This window comes from Calidris pugnax, unplaced genomic scaffold (assembly GCF_001431845.1).
Source record: "Calidris pugnax isolate Ruff unplaced genomic scaffold, ASM143184v1 scaffold15, whole genome shotgun sequence".
NCBI lineage: Eukaryota > Metazoa > Chordata > Aves > Charadriiformes > Scolopacidae > Calidris > Calidris pugnax.
In genome coordinates this window covers 4,195,863-4,220,525 of record NW_015090774.1, presented here as the reverse complement: position 1 = coordinate 4,220,525, position 24,663 = coordinate 4,195,863, and the positions used below count along the sequence as shown (strand labels likewise).

Below are 24,663 nucleotides of genomic sequence, written 5' to 3'. Positions count from 1 at the left end.
GCATGTTGTAAACTGTAGTACACCTGTTCTTTAACCAACTGTGTGTGTTTTGAATATGAGTTATGAGATATGTATGTAGTAAGGTACGCTTTGGGAGAAGAGAACTGTCATCTACAGTCAGTGTAAACTCAATTTTAGAATGTATTAGAGTGGAAATGAAGTTGTAAATTACTTATATGGATTACAATACCTGCTTTTAATACACACAGTGCTAAAAATTTTTTGGTTTTTTTTTTTAATGACTGATGAATTTATTTGGAAATAATGCTATTGAATAGTCAAGCGGGAAATTAAACTTTTTTTGTCAATTGCTTCAGGGAATAGCACAGTTAGAGAGCAGTTGTTTGGGGAGAGTATTTAACCATGTAAGAGTAACTTTTTTTCATCTACTTTCAAAATTGCTACTGTAAATTTGATTCCCGCAAATAAAATTGTTTTGTATATCTTTGGGTTTTTTAAAAGTAGATTTGTATTCACATCAGGAATTCAGTAGGTTTAAGGGGACTAAAAGTAACTGTGATAGAAAAAGATCTCCAGAAGTGAAAATGCCTCTAGGACAGGTACTGAGGAGAGCATCTGTTAAGTTTAATACTCAGGGAACCTCAAGTCAGAGCTTATGTGGTAGCAGGAAGAAAAAAGTGTTGGAAAAACTGCTGCAAAACAAGGTTCTCTGGGGAATGAAGGTAAGGCAGCAATATCCTAACCAGGCAGCCTTCCTGGCTATCTAAATTACTGTTATAACCTCCGTATCCCACATTGACAGCCACCCTTGCAAAGATAACTTCAAACTATCTGAGCTTCCTTTGGTGAAATCCTCTCATGCATATCACTGATTTAGAGAAAATAGTTGAAAATATGGGATTCTCTCAGGTACATCACTGGCTAATAGTTGCTGTTTTTAGGAGTTGAAATTAATAAGGCTTAGGTAGGAGAGAAGATGTTATCTTTATGTAATAAGACAGTTTTGATTGAAATTATTAAGGAATAATAGGATACAACCAAATGTGAAGTGCACATTATGTAAAATTCTCTACTGAGTTTTAAACACAAAAATGTGGTTTAACCTTAAGCTCCCTAGTGAAGTCATATCCACAAGTTTATTTCACACTGCAGTGAGGGAAGGAATAAACTTCTCAAATCCCTGGTCCCTTGAAATTGGCTAATAGAGGCTTTCTACATTTTACTTCAGCTAGCCAGTGCTTGTGTAGCTGTGATAAATCTGGGTGGTCAAACTCACTTTCTAGGGTAAGGCTGGTCTAGCATCAAGATTTGATGTGTCTAACAGAAGTTACCAAAATAGAGCTAGTGTTATGAAGCTAGTCTGTCAACCCTTCCACTGAAACTTTATTTGCCACTGCTGTTTCTTTGTGATACCTAGGATCACTCAAGCCAGCTTGCATGCCAGCTTGTGGTCCTTTGTGTGAAGCTCTTCTCCTGGTATTTTATAAAAGGCTTTACAGCTTGGCCTTTTTGATCAGCTCAGTAAACAGACTGTATTATGTGTTTGTTATTTGCTTCTTTTTACTGCTTACCAATATTTTAAACAACTTATTTTCCATTAAATCAAATTTGTTTGGTGACTTCATCTGTCTAGTAGCTCATTACTGCAGCTGGGGATTTCGGGTGAAGTGTGTCATTGAAATCCTTTTTTGTTGGTCTTTGCTTTTTGCTTTTGTGTGAAGCTCAGAGAGATTAATTCTGATAAGACTTACTGACTTTCATATCACTCTTCTGAACTGAAACAGTGGGATTGGCGCCGCCCTAAGATCCCTGTTGTTTCTCTAAATTATGTGTCAAACAGGTATTTGTGTGACTGTGTGTATGTAGGTATCAAAGTTCTGCAACAGATAGTATGCAATACTGTGATGGGTGTTCTACCACAGTCAGAGTTGGACACTTCTGAAGTATCCAGACATAGTGGACAGTGACAAGAGAGTTTTCTATTTTTCACTCATTATGTGAATTCCTCAGTAATGATGAGTTTTCAGCAGCAAATTGGAAGTTGGGAGATATGGCTGGCATGGCATATCTGAGAACAGAACTTGAAAGGTCATTTAACTTTCTTCTGCCCTGATTTAGTTGTCTTCTTGCCTACATACTTCACAAAGATTACAAAATTTGTTTGCAGCCTGAAGTGCCTTGTGATCTTTGGTCAAAGATAATATATATGTGTGATGTTCTGTCTTCTCTGATAAATTTTATGCTGTCGTAGGAATCTGAGCAGTGCAGTGATGATGTGGCTATTTGCTGCAAGAACCAGTGTGTCACCAGGACAGAAATCAAGAATTTTCTTTATAGTAATTCAATGCATGCCTTCTATCTTAATATGTTGACTACCTGTTCCCTTGCGTTGAAGGGTAAAAAGCAAACAAGTTATTCAAGAATAGAAAAGCACATCCAAAACACAGGTTTTTCCTTTTACTGTGTTTACTTAAGGTTGAAACTTTTGGCTGTCAGCAGTGATTAGTAACAGACAAGTTTAAAGTTGATACTGTGAGACAGCAATAGAGGAAGAAGAAATGGTGGAGAGGAAAAGTTTATATGCATTTTCTGTTGAAAATAGTGTTTGCTATGAGACTTGAAAATGGGCTGGCAAAAAAATACAGCAACAGTGTATTCTAGACCAAAACTAATGGTTACAAGGAGGTGGACAAAGATCTGCAAGAGGAAAGGGAGGATTTCTGCATTGGTTTTCAATTAGAGTATCAAATAAGTTGACTTCTTAATTACCTTTTTGTCATTGTTGTTTTTCAATCAACGAGTTGATTTACTTTCTCCTTTCTCTCCCCTCCTTTCCTTTTCTTAAGGAAAAAGTGTTTGTGTGGATCGGGTTAATGACCAAGAAAATAAGTTTGTCACTTCTGCAACCATCTAATGAATCAAGATAATGACTTAATTTTCTGGTATCTTTAAGAGTAGTTGAAATTGTATCAAATTCAAGATGACATTATAGAGTAAAGCACCCTGTGTTTTGTTGCTGGACTATAGGAGGAAGCATGCGTTTGCCTCCAGGAAAATACTCATTTTGTCGAGAGACTTCTTTATTAAATGTTTCTGTTCAAGAGGCTTAGTATTCTGGAAAATTTTTTCTATTGTAGAAGTCCCATGTACCATTAAATGCGATTATTATTTTGATGAATAAGCACAGCTGGCATTTCTTTTCAATATCTGACTGCCTTCTTTTTGAGCTATAACGTGTTGTTGTCAAGAGATTAGCCTTTGGGGTAGCAAGTTAAATTGTTCATTTCTACTAATCACCAGGCTGGACAGGAGAATAGATATAAACTGGCTCGATATATGGCTTTGAATTGTATATGAACTTCTTCAGTTTGCTTGCTCGGAAATAAAGCTTAAAAAGGCTACTTTTCACAAACATTGTAGCTTAAGCGTGTCACCGTGACTCTGCACTCCAGGGTTGGTTAAAATTCAGATTTTGCAATTTTATTGAGTCTGGTTTGTTTTTCATAAACTTATTTAATAGCTGTTACCCTGTGAGCTTCAGATAGGAAGGTTTCCCATGCCTGTGGCACAGTTGAAGAAAAGGAAAAAAGCTAAATAGTTGCATTGGCTCTTGGCAAATTTTAGGGCAGGTTTGTTACAGCAGGCTCCAGGAGGGGTCCTGAAGTTCCAGTCATTTTATCATCTGTCCTGCATTTCTGCAACAAGAAAGCTCTGGCATTGGCCTGGCAGGCTTAAATATGAACTATCCAGAGGGGGAAGCCACACACTCCAGAAGCAAACTTTAGCTGGTTGTCTTTTCTTCCACTCTGTTGACTCATGATTAAGGATTTAAGCAGAAAGGTCTTGTATTTCACTGAATTATGTACTGGTTCTCTGCATTCCACCTTTACTGCTGCATTTTGAGGATTCTTTGCAGTTAAGCCTGCAAACACACACATTCATTTAATATGGGCAGAGCACTTCAGAAACTGAAAATAAAGTAGCTCCCTATTTTATCCCACAGGAAGCAAAATAGTATCATGCTTAATTATTGCACTAAGGTGGGAATGTGTCATGAAAGGCAGAACAACCTTTTGTCCTCATCTGTTCAATTTGGGAATACTCTCATGTTCAGCATCCTTATTTTAATTATTTATTTTAAGTAAGTAAAAAATAGAGCTAATTGAAGTTGATCAGCCTTTTCATTCTTTCCTTGGTATGCTAGTTAGCTTTCTTTATAGAAATGCAGATAGCTTAAGTAACCTAATACTGTAACGTCAGAAGATACTAGATCAAACTCCGTACTGTAGTTCAGAATCAACCATGCATCTGCAGTAGACAGCACTTGATTGACACTTGTTTTAGGGTTAATAGAATTTTTTAGCAAATGCTTTTAGTAAACTACATAGAAACAAAATACACAGCGCAGCGCTTGGTGTCCTTGGGTATCAGTTACTTGTCGAAGGACACACGCACGAAACTTGCATTGTGCAGAGGTATGTACGTTTTTTCTACACGTTACAATATCTGGGGTGGATGTAACTCTGCTTATGGATTGTGTTGTAGCTCTGATTTTTGCTCTGATTGAAGTATTTTTTGTTCTTCAGCTTTGGCAAGCGTTCTGCAGGAAGCTTCAGGCGTGGCTGTGAATGCATTGTTTTAGAGCCATCCGAAATGATTGTGGTAAGAATAATTTCGTTCAGCTGCTTTCAAATTTTACAGACCAGCTTTGGTAACATTTCAACTTCCAGTAAGACTTGAAGAGTTTTCTGTTTTGCACATGATCTTTTCATAAATCTAAGATCTCGTACATAACTTTCTTGCCATTCTTTTTACACATACTTGCATTGTTTTGATGATAAAGGCGTCTTTTACATTGTTGTTACATTTACTTTTGCAAATTTCTTATAAAACTAAAGTTTTCTTGTTCTAGCAGAATAGCGGAACCTTTTATGGTGGTTGGTTTTTTTTTTTAAAGCTGCCTTATTACAGGTAAGCATAGACGCTTTAAAGTACCAGTCTCAGGTTAACTATAGTAATTAACGTTTGATTGAATTAAATTTATTCTTACCTGTCTGAGGACTTAAGAAGCAGTTTGAACATTTTAAATTTCTGCCGACTTTTCTGAGTGAAGGTTATTTTGTTAGCAGTATCTGCTGTAGTCCAGTGGCAAAATGGCATTGTCTCTGAGGGTTCAGAGGCTCAGAAGTTTTTAGTTGCCTCCTCAGGGTGCATCATCTGAACAAATACACGCTCAACAGGCTAAATTTCATATTTTTTTTTCTGTCACGTAGTGATCACTTTGTAGGCATGACAATTATCTAAGCCATATAGACGTGATAGTTCAAATATAGGCTGTGGCACTAAAGGCTTTTTTTCGGCAAAAGTGACAATTTCTGTAAAATTTCAGAAACTCAGGAAATTGTGGTATAGCTTGTAGAAGAGATTAGGTTACTTGTTTAAAGTTGATTGGTAAAAGAAGTAGCTTTTTAACTTTATGCAAATGCAGGCATGCTTTTGTGGGTTTTAAGCTCTTTATGATTTCACTGTAAACAAATAAAGATGACTGCATAATAGTGGCTTTTTCGGATGGGTGTTTGATGATACATCTCCCTCTTCCAATTCTAATTAAGAAAATCATCTTATGAAGCTAATACAATATAGTAGAAGAAACAGAAGGCATACGTGAGAAATTGCTTTTTTGGCTATTCCTAACTAAAGCTCTCTGTAACTTCACTTTGTAAAGGAGCAGCTCCTCAACAGTAGCCCCTGTGTTGGCCCCCCAGTTTGTCAGGCTGGTTTGTGTCTTGATCACAAGTTCAGGAAACAGGTTATTGTCTCAGATTGGTTCTCTAGAGGTATACCATTTTGGTGGTGGTAGCTGTGTGGGTGTCTGTCTGTCTTGTGCTTTGTAACTTTGCTTGTAACTTTGATAAGTTAAAAGGAAGAGTGATATAAAGATAAGCATAGGGAAAGGTGATGACTAAACGAGAGTCCAGAAGCAATCTAGACTGATGGAAAATGTTGGGTCATGGGGAGGTACTCCCATGTGAGTCATCTTAGTCCAAAAAAGCCAACCTCTAGAGTTTTGGGAAAATTGAAATTGAACATTTCAATCCAGCCTTTCAAAGAAATAATTATACCTTGACTAGAAAGAATCCCATCTCCAGAGTTTGTCAGGCACAGTAACTTTCAGTCTCAGGGCTGGATGGGGTCACTCTGCAGGGATGAGAAACGGGAGAGGTGTAGGGTGTGAGTGGGACTGTCAGATCTGCAGTAGATCACCTCAGTGGTGAGGAGGTGTTACCAGCTCTTCCTGGTGAACCAGGGACTGCGCTTATACCTTCTGTTAGTACACAGAAAGTTGTTTTTAGTGACATGAGCTGACTAGTACGTGGCATTTCTGACACAGACATGCTGCAAATTTTTAGGAGTATTTTGTCTAATATTTCTTTTCCTTGTTGAAAAATACAGAGGAACATTGCAAGGTGCCTTATAAGCTCTTCTCTACATCTTCAGAAATAGTGTTTATCCCTGGGGGTGGAATTGAATAGGAGGAGTTCACTGAATCCCCTTTTATAGCCAATGCTGAAAGGTATTTAGTTTTGTTGGGTGGGAGTGGGGTTTTTTTTTGGTGGGTTTTGGATTTATTTTTTTTCTCATTTGCCTGTTAGTCTGGGGTAAGGTTTCTATGAATAGGCTGAACACAGAAGAGATGTTGATTTTCAGTCAAGTTACTGTAAAAAGATTGTTCTCTTTCAGGGAAACCAGAATTCCTAGTTCAAATTTTTGCACTGCAGTGTACTGTTGTGTAGTAATTTAGGACTTTTACTTTGAAGACCCTGAAACTGTGAAGACTAACTTTATATTAGGATATACCTAATAGTTTGGTATTTTTTTCTCTGTTGTTGTTTTGAATTGATTTGTTTTTATGTAAATCCAGTTTATTAGGAGTCCTTCTTTTATGCCCTCAAAATATTTGAGGTAAATAATAAAACCACTGCTGCCTATTGAAAAGTGAAGCCTTTGCTATAGGTTGGTTAGGGAAGATCCCAAGTGACAAATAGAGGTCAGCAGGAAAACTACCAAAGTGCTCTCTCACACCTGTTTTCTTATTGTAGAGTGGTGAAGTGTTTGTATTTGTACAACAGTAAGAAGAGGGAGAGGAAGGGAGAATTTTTCTTCTGTCACTTTGAAAAGTGATCATAGTCAGTGATGGTGTTCATACCAGTGTTGAATTTTTTAGGTTTTTTTTAGTAGGGGCTTCACTCTTAGTGCTGAAGATGCAGGAGATTCAAAGCTATCTTCTGGTTTTTGAAAATAGGATTTGTTGTGTTTCGAACAAGAAGAAACATTTTTATTTCTTGGGGGAAATGACACAATCTTGCATCTATTATAGGTGGATTACATGGATGAAAATGAAGAGTATTTTCAACGTCAAGCTTCTCATAGGCAGTCTCGAAGAAGATTTAGGAAAATCAACCAAAAAGGGGAACGACAAACAATTATTGATACTGTTGACCCTTATCCTGTGGGGAAGCCACCTCTACCTAGAGGCTACCATACGGTAAGCTGTGTCTGTATTTATGGTTCATAAAAACGTAAGGAGGAAAATTACTGGAGATAAAACAATCAAAATGGTTGAACTTGCTGTGTGTTTCTGTGTCGAAGTGTGCTCCTTTAGGGTGGTTTCCCCTTAAAATACTGTGATTTTGGCTCCATCAGTGCATGAACATGTGTGCAGTTTGCATCTGAGTTCAGAGTTGAAAGCACGTTTCTTATGACCGTGAATGTCATGCATTATTTCCTAGTGTTCTAGTCATTATTTCAAAATTGTGAAAGAAACTGTGTTCTCATTTCCTTTTGATATTAAGTTACAGTACAAATAGTGTACAGTGTTAAAAGTTCAGTTAGTGAAGTGCTCATTCACATGTAGGATAACAGTCGTTGCCTGAAAAGGACTGTGCTGCACTGCAGTAGGTCAAATTCTTGGATTAATGTGTCATTTCTTTTTGGTATCCAGAACTTGAATGTCAAATTAACCTTTACTGCTGTCTGCCTTGAGCCCTCTATACTTGGGTTTCAGTGAGCTACATAGTCTGCCCATCATCAGGGAGATCATTTGGTCGTTTTACTGGGTTTCTTAGATGTTGAAAGTTATCAGACTTTCTCATGAGATGGAAATAAACTAATAATTAAAACTTATTCTATGAAATATTTTCTATGCTTTTTAAATTGAGAAAAGTTCTATTAGACTAGTGTTTGGTTGGTATTGATTTCAGCTGTAAGCAAAATGCTGGAAAAGCTGTTTGTTTTTGGCACTCTTTTATTTGTTTAAACCCCCAAATCTGTTAGAACCATAAAGGCATGGGTATAAATAACTTTGTGCATATTTATTCTCATTAAATTCATTGGGCTGAATTTTGCACAATGTAAGCCACGTGCATAAAAATTTGCAGAATTAGAGCTTTAGTGTTTTTAAAATACTGTCTTTGATTCAATGGAGTTGTAGTTTTTTTCCATTTTTCCTTCTTTATCCTTATTCCTTGACTTGTTTGCCAGTTCCCTGTATATTCAATGTGTGTCTGTAAGTGTATAGATGTTTGATTACATCTGTTAATTATACAGGCTTTTCCTCATGAGTTGAATAATTACATTTTATGCCAACAATTTGTTTTTGTTTATACAACGGCTTTTAATGGTTTAATTTTCAGAGCAGTTTTAATTGCCTCTAAATTTAATATGGATCGAGCCAGTACACTTGGTTTGAAGATGAAACATTTTACTATTTTGTCTTTGAAAAAATAAATATGTGTTATTGTACTTTGTAGGAATTACAGGAAGAATTACTTTTGTTCGTATTATTTAGATGTGTATGTTGTACTTAGAAAACATTTTGAGTGTGATTTTTATCTAACTCTAGAAGGGCAATATTTAGATTACACACAGTGCCATTTGCATTCGTAGGTCCTTGCCTGTTGTATAAATTTCGCTTTAGGTATGCCTGGTGAGTTTTTGTGAGCTTAACTGGTACTAAGAGCAAAAGCCCATTGTGTGCCATTCTGTTGTGAGAGTTCATAATGATTTTGTGTATGTGTTGGGAAATTCATTGCAAGCGAGATTTCATATTGAGTTGGAAGAGATTGCCAAATAAACTGTAAAATTTGCAATAATTGCAGTCAAATGTTGCTTTAAAAAGTGTAATATGATGCATATGACTGACTTTATTTTTTATTTCTTTTTCAAAGCAAATAGAGTCAAATAAACTCAAATGAGTTTTACAATGTAGTGAAGACTCTTCATGCTGGCCCATTCCCTACTATTTTTACAGTATTTGGTGATCTTGTATACATTGTTCTTCCATTCACTTCTACTACCAGTATTATTTCTATTGCTTTAACCATACATGTTAAAGGCTGAATTGTCTTTTCTCCCTTCCTACCTTATGTCCCTTGACCTAATTTTTTTTTTTTTTTAGTCTTCATTTCTTGAAAAATTGACTGTAGAAAGCAGGCTTTTTTTGAAACGCGTAGGAATTCAAAGCGTATTATAGCATGTATCTTGTGGGCTTGTTGCTCATCCATTCTTTGGTCAGCACCTATGAGAGTCTGGTCTTTGGCTCTACTTCTTAATTTTGGAAAAATAAGGCAGAAGCATTAAAAAAACCTGCAGATGTTCAGACAGTGAAGTAAATAATGTGTTCAAGTCAAATTGGAAAAAGAATAATATGACGCATTGTTTTCTAGTTTGCTCTTCCCTGTGGTTGCGTTCTGGTTTAGGTGTTAGGTACATGAGATCCAAAGTAAGAAAGCTGCTTTGATAGCATCCTCAAAATCTTCTTACAATGTGCAGTTTTCTTATATTTTTTTTACCCTAAATCTGTAGTTACCCTGTAGAGTGATTATTTTTTTTGTTGATAAATTATTAATGCTTTATTTGCACTAATCTCTCAATGCTTTTCTTCAGAAAGTTCATGCAGCATTTTCTGAAGAAAGTTTTCTATATCTTTGGGAAAATCTAGAGTGAAATGTAGAGCTTAAATGAAGATGCATGGCTGTGCTTTTCAAGAATTAAAAATTAAATGCAGTGCTGTCAGTTGTGGCATGGCTTTTTGCAATAGAGTCAACTTGTAGGGGATGGTGGACCCCCATTAACATAATTTTAACATTATCTTCATAGTGGTGGAATGTACTATGGCATGTCTGATAATGTTCATCTTTTCCTTTCCTCCTATATGGCATTCATTTCATTTTGGCTCACAGGAATGCACTAAACCTCAGGTATTGTAACTTACTGTGTACGGTCCACTAACAATTTACTTGTGGGTTTGCAGTGTGATAGCATAATACTGACTCAATGTTATGACTAAAATTGTCTCCTAGCCTTTGCTTTGATACTTGTGCAACCTCACTATGATATAAAAATACTAATGTCAATGTGGAAGTTGGTGACAGCACAATGTCTCTTGCCTATCTTGATTGACCTTTCTTCCTTGCTTTGATGTCCTGTGATTTAGAGAAAATAGAAAACCATAAGCAAAGAATGTATATATAAAATATTTAGCGTTTGAGAGACAGTTTACTCAAGTGTCTCTTCCATGACATGGAGGACTTCATCTTCGGTTTTGATTTAAAAAGTAGGCCCCTGCTGCTGTTTAGTACCTGTATGTCAGTAGGACAGGGAAATGGAGTGTGAGAAGATGAGCACCAAAGAAGCAATGAAAAGTTTTTGTTGGCTGAAAACTTGCAACAGTGCTTCTTGCTTGTCTTCTGTTCTGATGACATGTACTGATTCAGTATACAGAAGCTGGATTTTTTAGATTCCTATCAAAGTATGTGTAAATGGCCATTATTTGAAGCATGGACTTGCCAAGCCAAGGAGAACTGTGTGTCTGAGGCAGTCAAGTATCTTGAAAGGATACCAAACATAATACAGAAGTTTTGACTCACATCGGATCTCAAGTGCAGTCAAAGTAATCTGAATATCTGAGTGGAGTCTTTTAAAATTAACTTGTTTTTGTAATTGCATTTGTCAATGCCAAAGTGAGAAAATACTGAGAGTCCACCAAATGCAGCATTTGATAGAATGTGTCTTGTCCAACTGGTAAATGTCCCCGCTAGTATGCTTGAGAAATCTCTTGTGATAGAGCTGAAAATGGATTAAAACTATTTTTTTTTAGCTTCAGAAGTCTTCCTTTCCTCAGATATTGCTTTGGTTCATTCTTCTGATATTTTATCAGGAAACATTTTATTTTAAAAGTTCCTTCTGTGTCACATTGTTCAATTAATTTCTTTATTTAAAAGACTCGGGGGGTTCAAATTTCAGTATGGTTCCAGTATCATAGGCAAGCGATTTCTATGCTGAAATGCCCTCTTTCTTGACTATGTATGGTACATTTCTTCTAGGTACCCAGTTTCTTATCTTCAGATCACCAGTTTTTCACTGGAATGATCCTGAGTAACCTATGGTTACTAAAATATTACATCCAAGGGTGATAATGTGCTTCTCAAATTATGACAGGAATTTGAAATACTTCTAGTATTTTGATAACTTACCCTAATGCTTGAAGACCACTTGAAGTGAAATCTAATGTTGAATATTGTACTTAGGCATGTTACTTTTGGAACAAGTATTGCTGATTTCTAGGGTGAGGAAAATAGAAACGTCGTAATGTATGGAAATAAAATGAATGTGTTTTATCATACTGATAAAATGGCATGTGTTTTGCCTCCATTTGTAGTTTGGTAAAATGGATCTGTTCTTTTTCAGGGTAGAAAAAAGAAGCCTGATAAGTTTAGGTTGAGCTGTTCTTACTGGAATCTGGAAAACCTTGTTCAGATTTTTTTGACAGAAAATTTTTGCTTGTGCTTCTAATGTGTCAGAAACTGATTTTAACTAGATCAGTGTTAACCTCTCATTACTTAATAGCAGAAATTGCATTTTAACTTCTGAATGTGGATCTTCTTTCTGTGTGTGTCTATACTTAAGGCTACTTAATGTTTTCAGTGGAGAGCCCTTGTTTTGAGCAACTTGACTGAAGGTGTGGACCCTATCTCTTAAGAACCTACAAGGCTTTTCTTCTGGTTTGGGGCTGATTTTTTTTTTTAACTTTAATATAGAATTGTCACCTATGGAGTGAATTTAAAAAAGACTAGACTTGTGACACCTTACTGCCAATAAACTTTGTAGCTGCTTCAGTGCACCCATGAAGAATTAGTTATGCCTTGTCTGAGTGTTGCTGAACTGATTATTGTGTATATAATGCATGACATATTTAGCATAAATTAAAAGTTCATAAAGGAAAAATAACTTTCTTCAAAATTAGATGCTGTTCTTTAGTGGCATTGAGGTTATGAGTAGTAATTTATAACCCCCTAGTTTGTAATAATCTGTGTCTCCTGTACCTCAGACTAGATATATAAATGGAGATGTGGGCTTTTCTAGTCTGTACCTTTGCCTTTGCTTTGCTAAAGGTGAAATATCGAAGCTTACTGAGGGATATTTAGAGAGATGCAGGTAGGCCTGTAAATAAAACACTGAAGCACCTGTGAATAGCCCTGAACAGAAAGTGTAGTGTGTGGTTTTTTCAGTCTGTGAGAATCTGTCCAGATTTGAATTAGTTAACAGGCTTGTGGAAATTGCCGCTAGTGCATCCTCAGCTGGGCTTTTTTAAGCCAGCTGCTGAAATCCCCGCAAAAGGTCTCTCTGCAATTAGTAGCCTTTCTTATCCCATTCAGCTTGAGATTCACTTGAGGTGACAATCCGTTTATCCGGTGTTGGAAGGAAAGGAGCAGTGGGCATGGAGCCATCCATAACCACAGCTTCCTCCCCAAGTTAGAAGCGTGCAGCAGTTCCATCCTCACACGCTGTGCCATGGAGCCAGGCACCCAGCTGATCCGCTAAGGGCAGACAGGTATTGTCCTGGGTCTTATTTGAAGGAGGTGACTGAACTCATTTGAATGAGAAGAGGCCTGGAAATGAAACCATGTCTAATGTCGCTGAGTCAAGTCTCATCTGCTGCCATGACTCCCTGAAAAAATGAGGGTTTTTTCCTGGCTCTTTTTTATATTATTTTTTAAAAAGTATTAGAACCTGGTTACTTAGTAGCAAATTGTAGAAACCTTGCTTCCTGCCCCCATCCTCTCTTGTAACTAAGAGTGCAAAGCGTTGGCAAAGTAGCCTAGTTTCCCTGATACTGTTTGTATTCACATTGTCTGCTGAGAGTCTAAAATTCCTGGATTGAAAATTTATTTTCAGATTGTTATGTTTTATGAAACAAATTTTGTCTTTTCCTTTGTCTGCAATACATTTCAAAAGTCAACAAAGCTGTTGTATGTCATATTTCTACATTTAGGAAAGATTTAAAAAAATGGTAATTTAATTTTTTTTTCTGCCTGAACTTGATCTACAGGCTAGCCTTCCTATATTCAGTGTGTTTGGCTACTGAAGCAACATGAAAGTTTACAAGATGACAAGCAGTGTTTTCTTGTGGCTAATATAGTAGATGAGAATTCAAAAACGCTGATTATATTTTAGGACTTTGTTACAGAAGTCAAGTATAATTTGTGATGGGACTTAGTGTTAAAAATCAGCATAATACAGTTGCTTCTCTGCATGTGTGTTTATGCTTATATTGTAAAATAGACATTGCTGGATGTCTTTCCATGGACCACTACAAATGATCTTGAAATACCTCATATATGCTTGTTTAAAAGAATACTGTCAAATCTTTAAAGCCTGTAAATATCTTCATCTTTTAATGAACCTGATAATTTTTAGTATTATCTAGCACTTTCATGCTTATACAAGTTCACTTAATAAAGCAAAAAGCAAACCACAGAATCAATTGTGAGTGTTCACATTAAAAAGCTTGCTTTTAGGAAGAAATAACTACATCTGAGTTAATTTGCCAGGCTAGGGCAGTGAATGAGGAGGTGTGGACACGCTGAAAGCTTGATTTTATACAAAGGTATAAAGGATATGGCAAGGCTTGGGAAAAAACAATTTTTTTCAACATCCTTGACCTTGAAAGTGCTGAGCAAGTCTAATTACAAAGGAAAAAAAAAACACAGAAGAACTCCTGGAGTTCTTAGGCGTACTTGGTCATCAAAAATGTTTGGGGAAGCAGGATGTTGAGGGTTTTGGCTTTAGAGATGCATATGAGTTGCGGCAGCTAAATCTATTTAAATTGATTCAATTTTTGAACTTGGTACTAGCTTAGATTTCCCCCAGACAGAGGAATAATGTGAAGAACAAGGAGAGGGGAAACTGAGAATGTCCTGTTATGTGCCATGTGCAAAATGAAAGCAAAAGGTTGTCTCACTTAATGAGTCTAATTCAATTTTTATTTCTGTTCTTAGTTATGAAACTAATTTGTTTAAGTAATATAACCACAGAAATGGTATTCAAACTGTAATTGAACACACACCTAAATTTACAGTGTATTGCCGATGGGAAGCGGCGTGGTATGTGAAGGTATTTTAATCACATATTTGCATGTGTGATTAAACACGTTTGCATGTTTGTTTGCACAAACAAATTTGTCTCTAGCGATAACACATTCAATTTAAAGTAGTTTATTTAGTATTTCTACTGTTTATATTTGAAATAAAATAGACTGTAATGATTATTCCATTAATAAAAGAAAGGGGCTAGCTCAACATTGTCAAGTGCAAGTGTCCTTTTACCAGGAAGGATATTTCAGTAGTTTTTTTCATTTTCAGAATTTAATGTTCAATTTCAAAAGCAGCTGGCTTAAAACCTGATCATGCTTTGGAATGAGATTGATGCATACATCATGCTAGGAAGTAATACAAAATACTAAGTAGATGTACATAGTTTGTATGTATAATATTTGAACACATGCAATAATCCTGAAGTATGTGTCTGTGTTACATATGCAAGTGTATTTTGAAGTGAGACACTAAAAAATTTGTGGAGCAATTTCATCTGAAATATGAAATTCCTGAGATGATTTGGGCAGTCCCTGTTAACCATTTTTTTTTGTATAGAAGTTCGACATTTCTTTATAGAAACATCCACTGGTAATGTTATAATGACAGTATGTAATTCCCATCCCTATATTCTGTGTTCATCACAAAACACAACCTTTTTAGTCAAATGGCTTCTTTCTTTACTCCATGATGTAAGGGACTATTACTGTTTAAGGTTATGTAGTATGTTATGTATTAGAGTTAATATATGAGAAATGCTATCGTTTTATTTTGTGTAGCACCCGAAGCAAAACAAAATTGTTAGTTCATCATCCTTTTAGTAATGTCTACTGGCAAGCTAATGCAAAATTAATAACATGCAGCGTGTTATTTACTCAACTTGCAGCTTCTGACAGAGGATGTCTATTTTTATATATTACATCATCCTTGCTGCAGAACTCGGCTATCCATTGGGATTTGCTGTTCTTCCATTCTCTTTGGAAGGGCTCACATTGATGTAATAATTGGATTTGTAATTGTGATTAGATTTGGAAATTCAAAGAGAAATATTGAAGGTATGCAGTATTTTCTGCAACTGAAGTGTCAGTAATATTATTGAGTTTCTTTTTTTTAAGATATATTGCTGACACTAGGTCCTGTTTACAGCTTGTAGACTTGCCAGTGCTTTATGACCACATGTATATGAAGCTTTGATTAACAATAGCATAGATTTTTCAGAGTAGTGTGTTTTTGCAGTTACTGACTTGTGACGTGCTCTTTTATATTATATAAAAGATTGGTTTCCTGATGTGTAGGGTGTAAAATTAAATGTGAGGTTTCTCACCAAAGCAGACAGTTGTTCGTGCAGCAGAAAAATGAATTTTTCATAACTCTTTTCTAAACTGATCAATGTATAATGTAACTAAACACAAATATTGAATTTCCACCACTTAAACTTGATTAGAACTGAGGAAAATTAAAAAACCCAATACATACATGTGTTCTTAAATATTTTTAAATCGGATATCCTCATTAGCGTACGGTTGTTCGTTTAGAAACAATGTTTGCATACATACAGGGAAATAGGATGTGCATATGCAGTATATTTGTAGAATTCCAGTACAGATTCTTTCAACACTGGCATCTCTATACAGATGAGCATCATGAGTGATGTTGAATGTTCTAATGTAGACATTTGTTCACTAAAGCATGGAAAGAAGCTGTCAGTTTATTTTTTCCCAAGCATCTGAGCCACTGTTACGTGAGCTGTGCTTGACGCAGAGACTTAAAGATACAATGATTAGTATTCGGTGTCAATCTTTCCACAAAAGGTTCTGTTTCTTCTGTTTCTGAGTACTTTTAATGGTGTTTTTGTATTTGATTTGAATACTTTAAAATGACCATTTTGATGAGTGAATTTCAAAGCTCTAAAAAAGTTTATAAAAACAGTAGTTTAAATATCTGGAGCAACTAAGGAAATATGTATAGAATTGGAAGATAGAATGTTCTAAGGTGGCCAGTAGCATCCTGGCTTTTATCAGAAATAGTGTGGCCAGCAGGACTAGGGAAGTGATTGTCTCCCTGTACTCGGCACTGGTGAGGCTCCACCTCGAATACTGTGTTCAGTTTTGGGCACCCTTCACTACAAGAAAGACATTGAGGTGCTGGAGTGTGTCCAGAGAAGGGCAACAAAGCTGGTGAGGGGTCTGGAGAACAAGTTTTACGAGGAGCATCTGAGGAAACTGGGGTTGTTTAGCCTGGAGAAAAGGAGGCTGAGGGGAGACTGTATTGCTCTCTACAACTACCTGAGAGGAGGGTGTAGCAAGATGGGGGTTGATCCCTTCTCCCAGGTGATAGGTGATAGGACAAGAGGAAGCAGTCTCAAGTTGCACCAGGGGAGGATTATTAGGTTAATTAGGGTTAGAGGGTTATTAGGAAAAAAGTCTTCACCAAAAGCATTGTCAAGTGTTGGAACAGGTTGCCCAGGAAAGTGGTTGAGTCACCATCCCTTGGAGGTATTTGAAAGACAAGTAGATGTAGTGCTGAGGGACATAGTTGAGTGGTGGACTTGGCAGTGCTAGGTTAATAGCTGGACTTGATGATCTTAAAGGTCTTTTCCAACTTAAATGATTCTATGATTCTAAGTCCAAAAGGTGAGTTATTCTTTCACTTTCTGTTTTGGATTTGCAAATACTTTTCTCTTGGATAACTAGCATATGTTATTTTGTCACCAGTCTTGCAAAGGAAGGAAGAAGGAAAGGAAGAAAAAAAAAAAGCTAGACTGTCTCTTCTGTTTTGAAATATTGATGTTATAGTCGTGCCTTAAAGGCTCCTCCAAAGACTGGAACCTTTTCTAACACATTTAAATGTGATAATTCCATAACGAGTTTTGGTGCATGAGTATCAAATGAGTCTGAGACAAGGGAGGAAGAAATTAGAGGCACTGCAAGAATTTAGTAGTAAAACAAGAACTGTAATCTGCAGCTCCTGGCTTCTAGTCTGGTGTAATGATCTTAAACAGTAATTTGTGAAAGTAAGCTCCAATGGTGATAGTAAGTTAGAAGAAAATTGTGTATATTTAGTTTAACATAGCTTTGATTTTCATGTGCTTGAAGCTTTGTGCTACTTGTAACTTTTGCTATGTAGAAATAATGCTATAATTCCTATTTGTGAATTATTTCAAATTTGGGGTTTTTTTTTGTTTTGTTTTTTTTACAGAAGTGCCCAAAATCTTTAAAACTTAACATTTCAGAGTCAGAGATTGAAAACTTGCCTTAGGAGTAAAGGAATTGACCAAGGTCTCAGAATAGATCTTTGAGGTTGTCTGTCATGATAGTTAAGCGATGGTGGGTTTCTTGGAGTGGAAAAGAGGGAAGTGCTTTCGTTTCTTTAAAAGCTGTGTTTGGTTGAAGTGAAGCAAATACAGTTGTTAAAATGGTAATTGCACATTCAACATAATTATGTTTCTAAGCTTCTAGTTGAGACTTAGCAGCCCAAGTTGCAGTTACCAGGCTTCTCTCAAAGTGCTGCCATAGCTGCTAATGAAGATGCAGCAATGTCTCCATCATACTTTCCAGGTAGTCTTAATTTAAGCAACGATTTTTCTTGGCCAAAAGATACTGGTTAGGAAAAAAGGTGGAATAATTTGCTTTATTTAAACACTAATTAGTCTGAAATACAATCTTCTAATGTGTAAATCCTTTTCACTTTATTGGGTAGATGTGTCTGTTACAGTGCCCTGGCTAGTCCTGCCAAGTGTGAATGCTGTAGTCCACTCTTGTGTCTTCCAGTAGGTGACAGTTCAGCTCAGGGGAGCTAATAAGTCCTTAGCAAAGCAAGGTAGTTACCCTGAATTTACCACTAGGTTTGTGTGTAAATTCTTTCCTGCTCTTTCACCATCCTGTTAACATGCTTATGTAGCCATACTCAGGGCACTGTGGTGTTCTTAGATGTTAGGTTGAGCACCTGTGAGCACTTTTTAATTCCTGGTATTTGCACATTTCTGATGGAAAGAATTTTAATTCCTGGTATTTGCACATTTCTGATTGGAAAGAATTTTCTTTTTCTTTTTTGTGTGTGTGTGTGTAATGAAGAAAAACTTTTGTTATTTCATGTAAGGTCTAGTCAAAGTGTTAGGATTCTGTTTTATGAGTAATGGGTATGGGTAACTGGGTTTCACTTTTCAGCAGTTAGCCTTAATTATATTTGAATTTTCAGATAGTAAAGTTTTGATATGCACCTGGAACATCTGGCAGGTGTTATGTGTATTGTTGATATGGCTGGCGTAAAAACTACACAGATTGTGCTCTCACTGTGTTTTCCATTATTTGTATATGTGTGTGTCTATGCAAGTGCTAAAAAGTAAAATGTTTTACCTTTTCTTCCTTTCACTTTGCTAAATTATATTCTCTATATTACTCTTCAGTGTTGTAATTTGGTGAGTGCAAAGGCCTGCAGCTAAAGTCTGCAAATGATCCATGGGCAGTAAAAGATCATCTTAAAAGGATGCATAGTAACAAGTCTTCTGATAGTAATCTTGGAATACAAAACAATATAGGATCAAATTATTAGGGTTACTCCATCTGGTATGTGCACTTCTACCTCATTTTATTTAGCACTTCTGTAACTAGGTAACTGATCTTGAAATTGCAAGGGAAAAATGTAGTGTTAAATTTGCAAAATGGGACATCCATCAGTTGATAGTAGTTGGCTCCCTGTTTTATTTGATAGGGGAAGAGGAGAGGGAAAGGGCATTTCTTAGAATTTTATATTAAGGTTACTTTATTTGAAGGATATAATGTTGTTATGATTTTTTTTCTGATCTAAACCAAATTTGGCTCATTTGCTTGATAACTATTTTTAAAAGAAGGGACAACTGAAGCTTGTTGCTGATAAAAGCCAAAGGTCTGGATAAATGATTTCTGTTCAGTTACTGGTGCCAGGGCACAAAGCTCTCAAGATATGTTAGTGCATGGTGCATTACACAAGGGAGGATATGCAGGGGCATGAGGAGAGAGTTCTCCAAAAAGAAAATAATCTTATGCCAATAAACTGGTTTTAGTGTTGATTTTAATTGGGAACCCCTGGAGCAGGCTCTTTTGAGAGTCTCCCTGGATAAGACTGTGGCTGGGGACAAATCCAAAAGTTATTTCCTTCCAACAGACAATTGAAGTGAATGAAAATCCTCTTTAAAGCAACCTGCCCTTTCAAAGTTAAACATCCTCAAAGTGTCAGAGATAAGTAGCTAGTTACCCCAGGAGATGTCCAAAATAAACATTCAAGAAGATGGACAGGAAGGACTCAACATCACATACAGTAGTAAAAATGGCACACAATTTCCACCATTATTTGGGGAATCTGGTAACCTAATGGCAGACTAGAGGTTTTCTGCCAGTCTTGTCTGTCTGCACCTGGAACACAGTGATGAGAGTTTTAGAGTCTCCCTTATATCTCTTCTGAGTTAAGTTCAAGAAAAACTATTAGAAAGCATATTGTATTTGCTTAAAACAAAAATACTCCCCCTCCACTATTGCCAAAATCTCCCAATAAATAAACAAACAACAAAAAACAACAGATAACCAGCTAGCATTTAGAGAAGATTGGAAAAATATGGGGCTTGTTTGTTTTTAATCCATTAATATTTTATATTGAAACTTCTGTGCCAGAAGAATCATCCTTGTGATTCAAACATGTCAGCATATTTCAGGTAACAGGATACAATGGGGCTGGTGAAAAAATAGTCTAGGATTTTGACAAAAATCCCTGAGCGTTACTCTTACCTTTTAGCATTGCATCAGTGGGATACACATGAAACAGATATGGAGTTATCCAACTTCCATAAAGTTTTGCTGCATAATTATACAGTGAAGAACATGAAATTTTGGGGGTGTGTCACATAAGTGAAGAACTCTTGTCCTTGGATTCCTGCTGTGAAATTGGGATGGACACAATGATACGTGGGGTTTCGTGGGTATTTTCTTGGTTTTGTTTTTCCTCCAAGATAGTCAAGCGATTTGTGTCTCCGTAGTGAACCCAGTCCCTAGCGGGCATGAGTGTCAAGGATCTGGTAAACAGGCACTGCTAGTGCTATATGCCCAACATCATCATTCTTGACCTTAAAAGAGTGTTTGCTTTTGTGCTATCGTACTTTATTTTTCACAGTTTAAAAGCAGAAAGCACGTTCTCATGTTCTCTGATTTAATTAACACGTTATCTTAAACTCTTGTCCTTATACCAAAGTGAGAAAGTTTTATGAACATTAGGAAAAACTTTCTAGCCTAACAGACTAGAAATTTTTTTCATTCAAGTACTGAAACAGTTAAGGAAATTAAACTAGTTGTGACCATTCACCAATTCAAGTCATTAATATCTTGAATTTTCATGTCTAATTTTTAACATTTAATAGTGATAATATATACTTGTAAAACCATGTTATATGCACTAAACTTTAGCTTGTGTAAGTAATAACCCCTTGCTTTATGTAAAAAAACCACAGGTAAATCAGTTAAACATTACAAAAAGTGACTTCACAGACATACATACTAAATATTATTTTGATCTTGCAAGTAAAATTTGATTAGTAAGACCTTATAAGTGTTGCAGGAACACAAAAGATATGTTGATCTTTAATATTATTATTATTTGTTTTTCTTGTTAAAAGCATTGTTAGATTTAAAGCATAAATAAATACTGAGTCCAGAGAAAAGTCTGTATGCTCTGTTACTGTGATGAGCCTTTGCTCAAGTCAGTTTCGTAAGCTAAAGTAGATGCTCTGGAAATGGGACATCTGGTCACGTTTGGGATGAGTACCCATCAGTTATAGGTTTTCTTCATGTCTATTCTAACAATTGTCGTATGTAAGAGAATTCGATGGCAAGTATTTTAAATGAATACTATAAGTCGCTCCCATTTTAAAATGGATGGCATGCAAACAGAAAGTTTGCTGTACTGAAAACAGAGCTGTGCACAGAAGGTGACACGAGTCTGTGGTCAAAGGGAAGACTGGCAGTCTACGGCACATCCACCCAGAGCTGACTGCTCTGGGCTTGTCATTATTTTAAAGATCCGGATTATAGATTCATCTGCAGCAGCAGCTCAACAGAAGGGCATTTGTTCAAGTGGTCTGTAACATTAGTAAATGTTTTAGCAAAATAGCATACATCGCCCTGTTGTAACTGTTGCTTTGGTGTTGGGGTGATGAACGTTGTTACAATGATGTTAATACCACAGCTTTATGAATAAAAAAAAAATTAATTTGACAAATACTGTTACTTTTGGCTGGAGTGGTATTTCAGTCATAGCAATTCACCTTGGAGAATATATTTGGTAATTTTCCCTGATTCAACAGAGTTCTATTTAAAGTTCTCAGACATCTCAAGAAAGTGCAAACAGGACAGGTGTGCCTAGACAATTCCATGTCTGCATTTTGCTGATAAACAGGAACTTGCTCGCATGAAATTGGGTCATATGGCCAGAGATTTAAATTTACCGGCAGTAAATTTGCATAAACACATTACAATAAAGCGTTCATATTGTACGGGACATTTAAATATATTGTAGCATTTGCAGTGAATTATTGTTCTGGGGTTTTAGTCGTTTCAGTTGGTGTTTTTAAATCTGATAGAAGCATCAGATTGTTATTTAGCAATCTCTCTCCTAAGGCTAGTGGGAGGGAGAGAGCATCAGCTTTATAAAATTTGGAAGCATGCTCCTGGGAACTGAACAGTTTTGTGTCCAATAGCCCTGAGCTTAACATTAAGTTTTAAACGGCCATTTCTTTCCAAGTGAAGAAGGCAGGGCGAAGCAAAGGTACCTCTACCTTATTTTCATTAAAATTATCTACTCCATTTTTGCACTCTGCAATGTAGCTGTCTATATTCTGCCTACACAAGTGTGTAATATCCATGTGATAGTCCCTTCACTGTGAATATTTTTGGGGCATACATAATGATTGTGATTTTTTGCCTTATTCCTTGGTCATTATTTCTATTTCTTTGACTCCCTCCCTTCCTTCCCCCCAGGTTCTAGCTACTAGTCATGAAGTGGCACTAAATTTGGTGACCGTATTTTGTTCTGTTGTCTTTTGCCTAAGATTTTGAACATGAAGGAAATTATGCTTTATATTGTGTTTAAAGGGAAGGGGAAAATGTGCTGATAACTTCTGTTCTTGAGGTACTTGAGGAAAAGAATGGTTTCTCTCTACGTAATCTGCATAAAAATTTAAGTACTCCCATAAATGGTTGCGTGTTAAGGTGACTGCTTGAAATTGAAGATTTGAGGTAATCTGTTGTTGCAGCATTTGTCATTAACCTAAAAAGGTTTAATACTCCAAGCATTGTTGACAGTGTTTAGGAGAATAATATCTGTGTGAGATTACGTTCTAGAATATAAAACAGCTGAAAGGCATTACAGTCAGATGCTGCTGAGGTCTGTATAGGTTTCTACCTAAATTCAGAACCACTGTTTATGAGTCCTGTGGGTAGTCCAATGATATCCTAATGTTTGTAGTTACTTTTGAAAGGATTTTTTAGCATTCTTTTATGCAACTCATAGAGAGATGCCAGCTTTCTCATAAATACAACATTTTGAAAGCAGCTGGGGATACCCTGTCATGTCCAATTATTGCACATCAGGTTTATTAACATCTCAGTTTAATTGCCTAAAAGCATCAGCAAAAATGTTTTGCTCTTTTGAAACTTTAATCCTAAACAGGGAGTTCTTACATGGGTTTGGAGATATGCATGAACACAAAGTAGCAGTGAGGTTTTCTTTAAGCTATTCATGCATGTTTATGATAGAAACTTTCCAGGACATATTGATCTGGTGTTTTACACTGATTTAAATTACATTCATTCTTCACTGAAACGTATAATGATTCACTGAACTTCTGATTAATTATTTTTTTGATAAAATATAATTTATATGTAATCATTTTCCAAACTGATAATGGACGGTACGTATGAATACACTGCACCACGGTACCTGGAAAGTGGTGGAAATGGTGGCAGAGGAGGAGGAAGGAATAGGGAAGTGGAATCAACCATTTATTTCTTGGAATTATTTGGACTCACAAATTGCCCAAGAGTGGTGTTTTCTTTACCTAATTGCATAAATATCACTTTCCACCTTTTGAATGTAAAGAGGCTTCTTTCTGTTTTGGAAACCACCAAGTTTTCATCAGTTTGATGCATGTGAACATGAATTAGACTTTGTTAAGTTGCTTTAAATTTTGGTTTCATATATTTTCAATATATATTTCATATATATTTTCAATATTCATGTATTAATTTTCCAACAGGCAAGTACAGGTGTGTAGTAGTGACCAGAAAAAGCAGTAGGGAAGTGTTTGATGCCACTGTCATCTGGAAGTTTTGACTTTCACTGATGTTTTAATAGTGTAGCTCGTGTTTTCATGTTACAATTTAAGGCTTATGCCACAGAAATCTAGGCTAGATTTTAGCTGGAAATACCAACTGATGCAGAGTAAAATGCGTGTTGATAGTTCTGTATGTAATGGAGTTCAGAAAGTGGTGTGCTCCCTTGCTACGCTGGGGTGACATTTCTGTCTTGGCAGAACTTCATTTTTTCCTGACACGAGTGTAAAACCCCACATTCCAATTCTGCTCGTGGTGTTAACCGCAAAGCCACCAAATCAGACTCAAGAGGGTTATAATTGCTTTGTCAACAAGTAATATTTTTAAATTTTGTACTAGAGAGGGTTTGTCTGAGCTTCCTAGAATGAATAACTTCCGCTATTTCTGGTCAGCACTTCTTCAGAAAATTGATTGCGCTCGGCATTAGGCTGTTTTATAAGGCTTAACGTAATTTAACATTTTAAAATCATCTGTTAGTTGCACTGGCACATTACAAAGAATTTTGGAAATTATGAGCTAATTTTTGTAATTCAGTCATCTAAAGAATATCTTCTCTTTTAGCATATACTGCAAGACCAAGGGCACAAGTGTCATTAAACTCTAATAAATGTAAATATATTCAATTTAAAATGTGCAGTATGTGAATAGTGTCCTTAGAATAACTGCAGAAAAAATAGACCAGGTATTTCAGGATATTTTCTTGCTTTACTAAAATTCATTCCAACTAATTTTTATAGTCTCGTTTACTAGTTGTCATCATCAGTACCAAGAGAAATCACTGTGTAACATACCAAACTAATTATCAGTGGACATGTTATTTTGGTGGAAGGCAGCTGCCGGTAGTATGACATAGTATTCTGTAATATTAATTTTTTCCTGTGTGTTTTTGCTTGTGTAACAACTGTTAAGGTTGTTCC

The 24,663-nt window shown here is 36.2% G+C and overlaps 1 protein-coding gene across 2 annotated transcripts in view; it reads left to right on the top strand.

Annotated features, from left to right (window-relative positions):
• The window catches only part of RAPGEF2 (Rap guanine nucleotide exchange factor 2), a 201,933-nt gene that overhangs the window by 93,790 nt on the left and 83,480 nt on the right, over window positions 1-24,663 (top strand). The window contains exons 5-7 of one of the 2 annotated variants that reach the window (XM_014944719.1): window positions 4,548-4,623; window positions 7,340-7,507; window positions 10,203-10,220. In XM_014944719.1, coding sequence (XP_014800205.1) covers window positions 4,548-4,623; window positions 7,340-7,507; window positions 10,203-10,220 — 262 coding nt within the window. The remainder of the gene's footprint in view (window positions 1-4,547; window positions 4,624-7,339; window positions 7,508-10,202; window positions 10,221-24,663) is intronic. The other variant, XM_014944711.1, reaches the window with a different exon arrangement.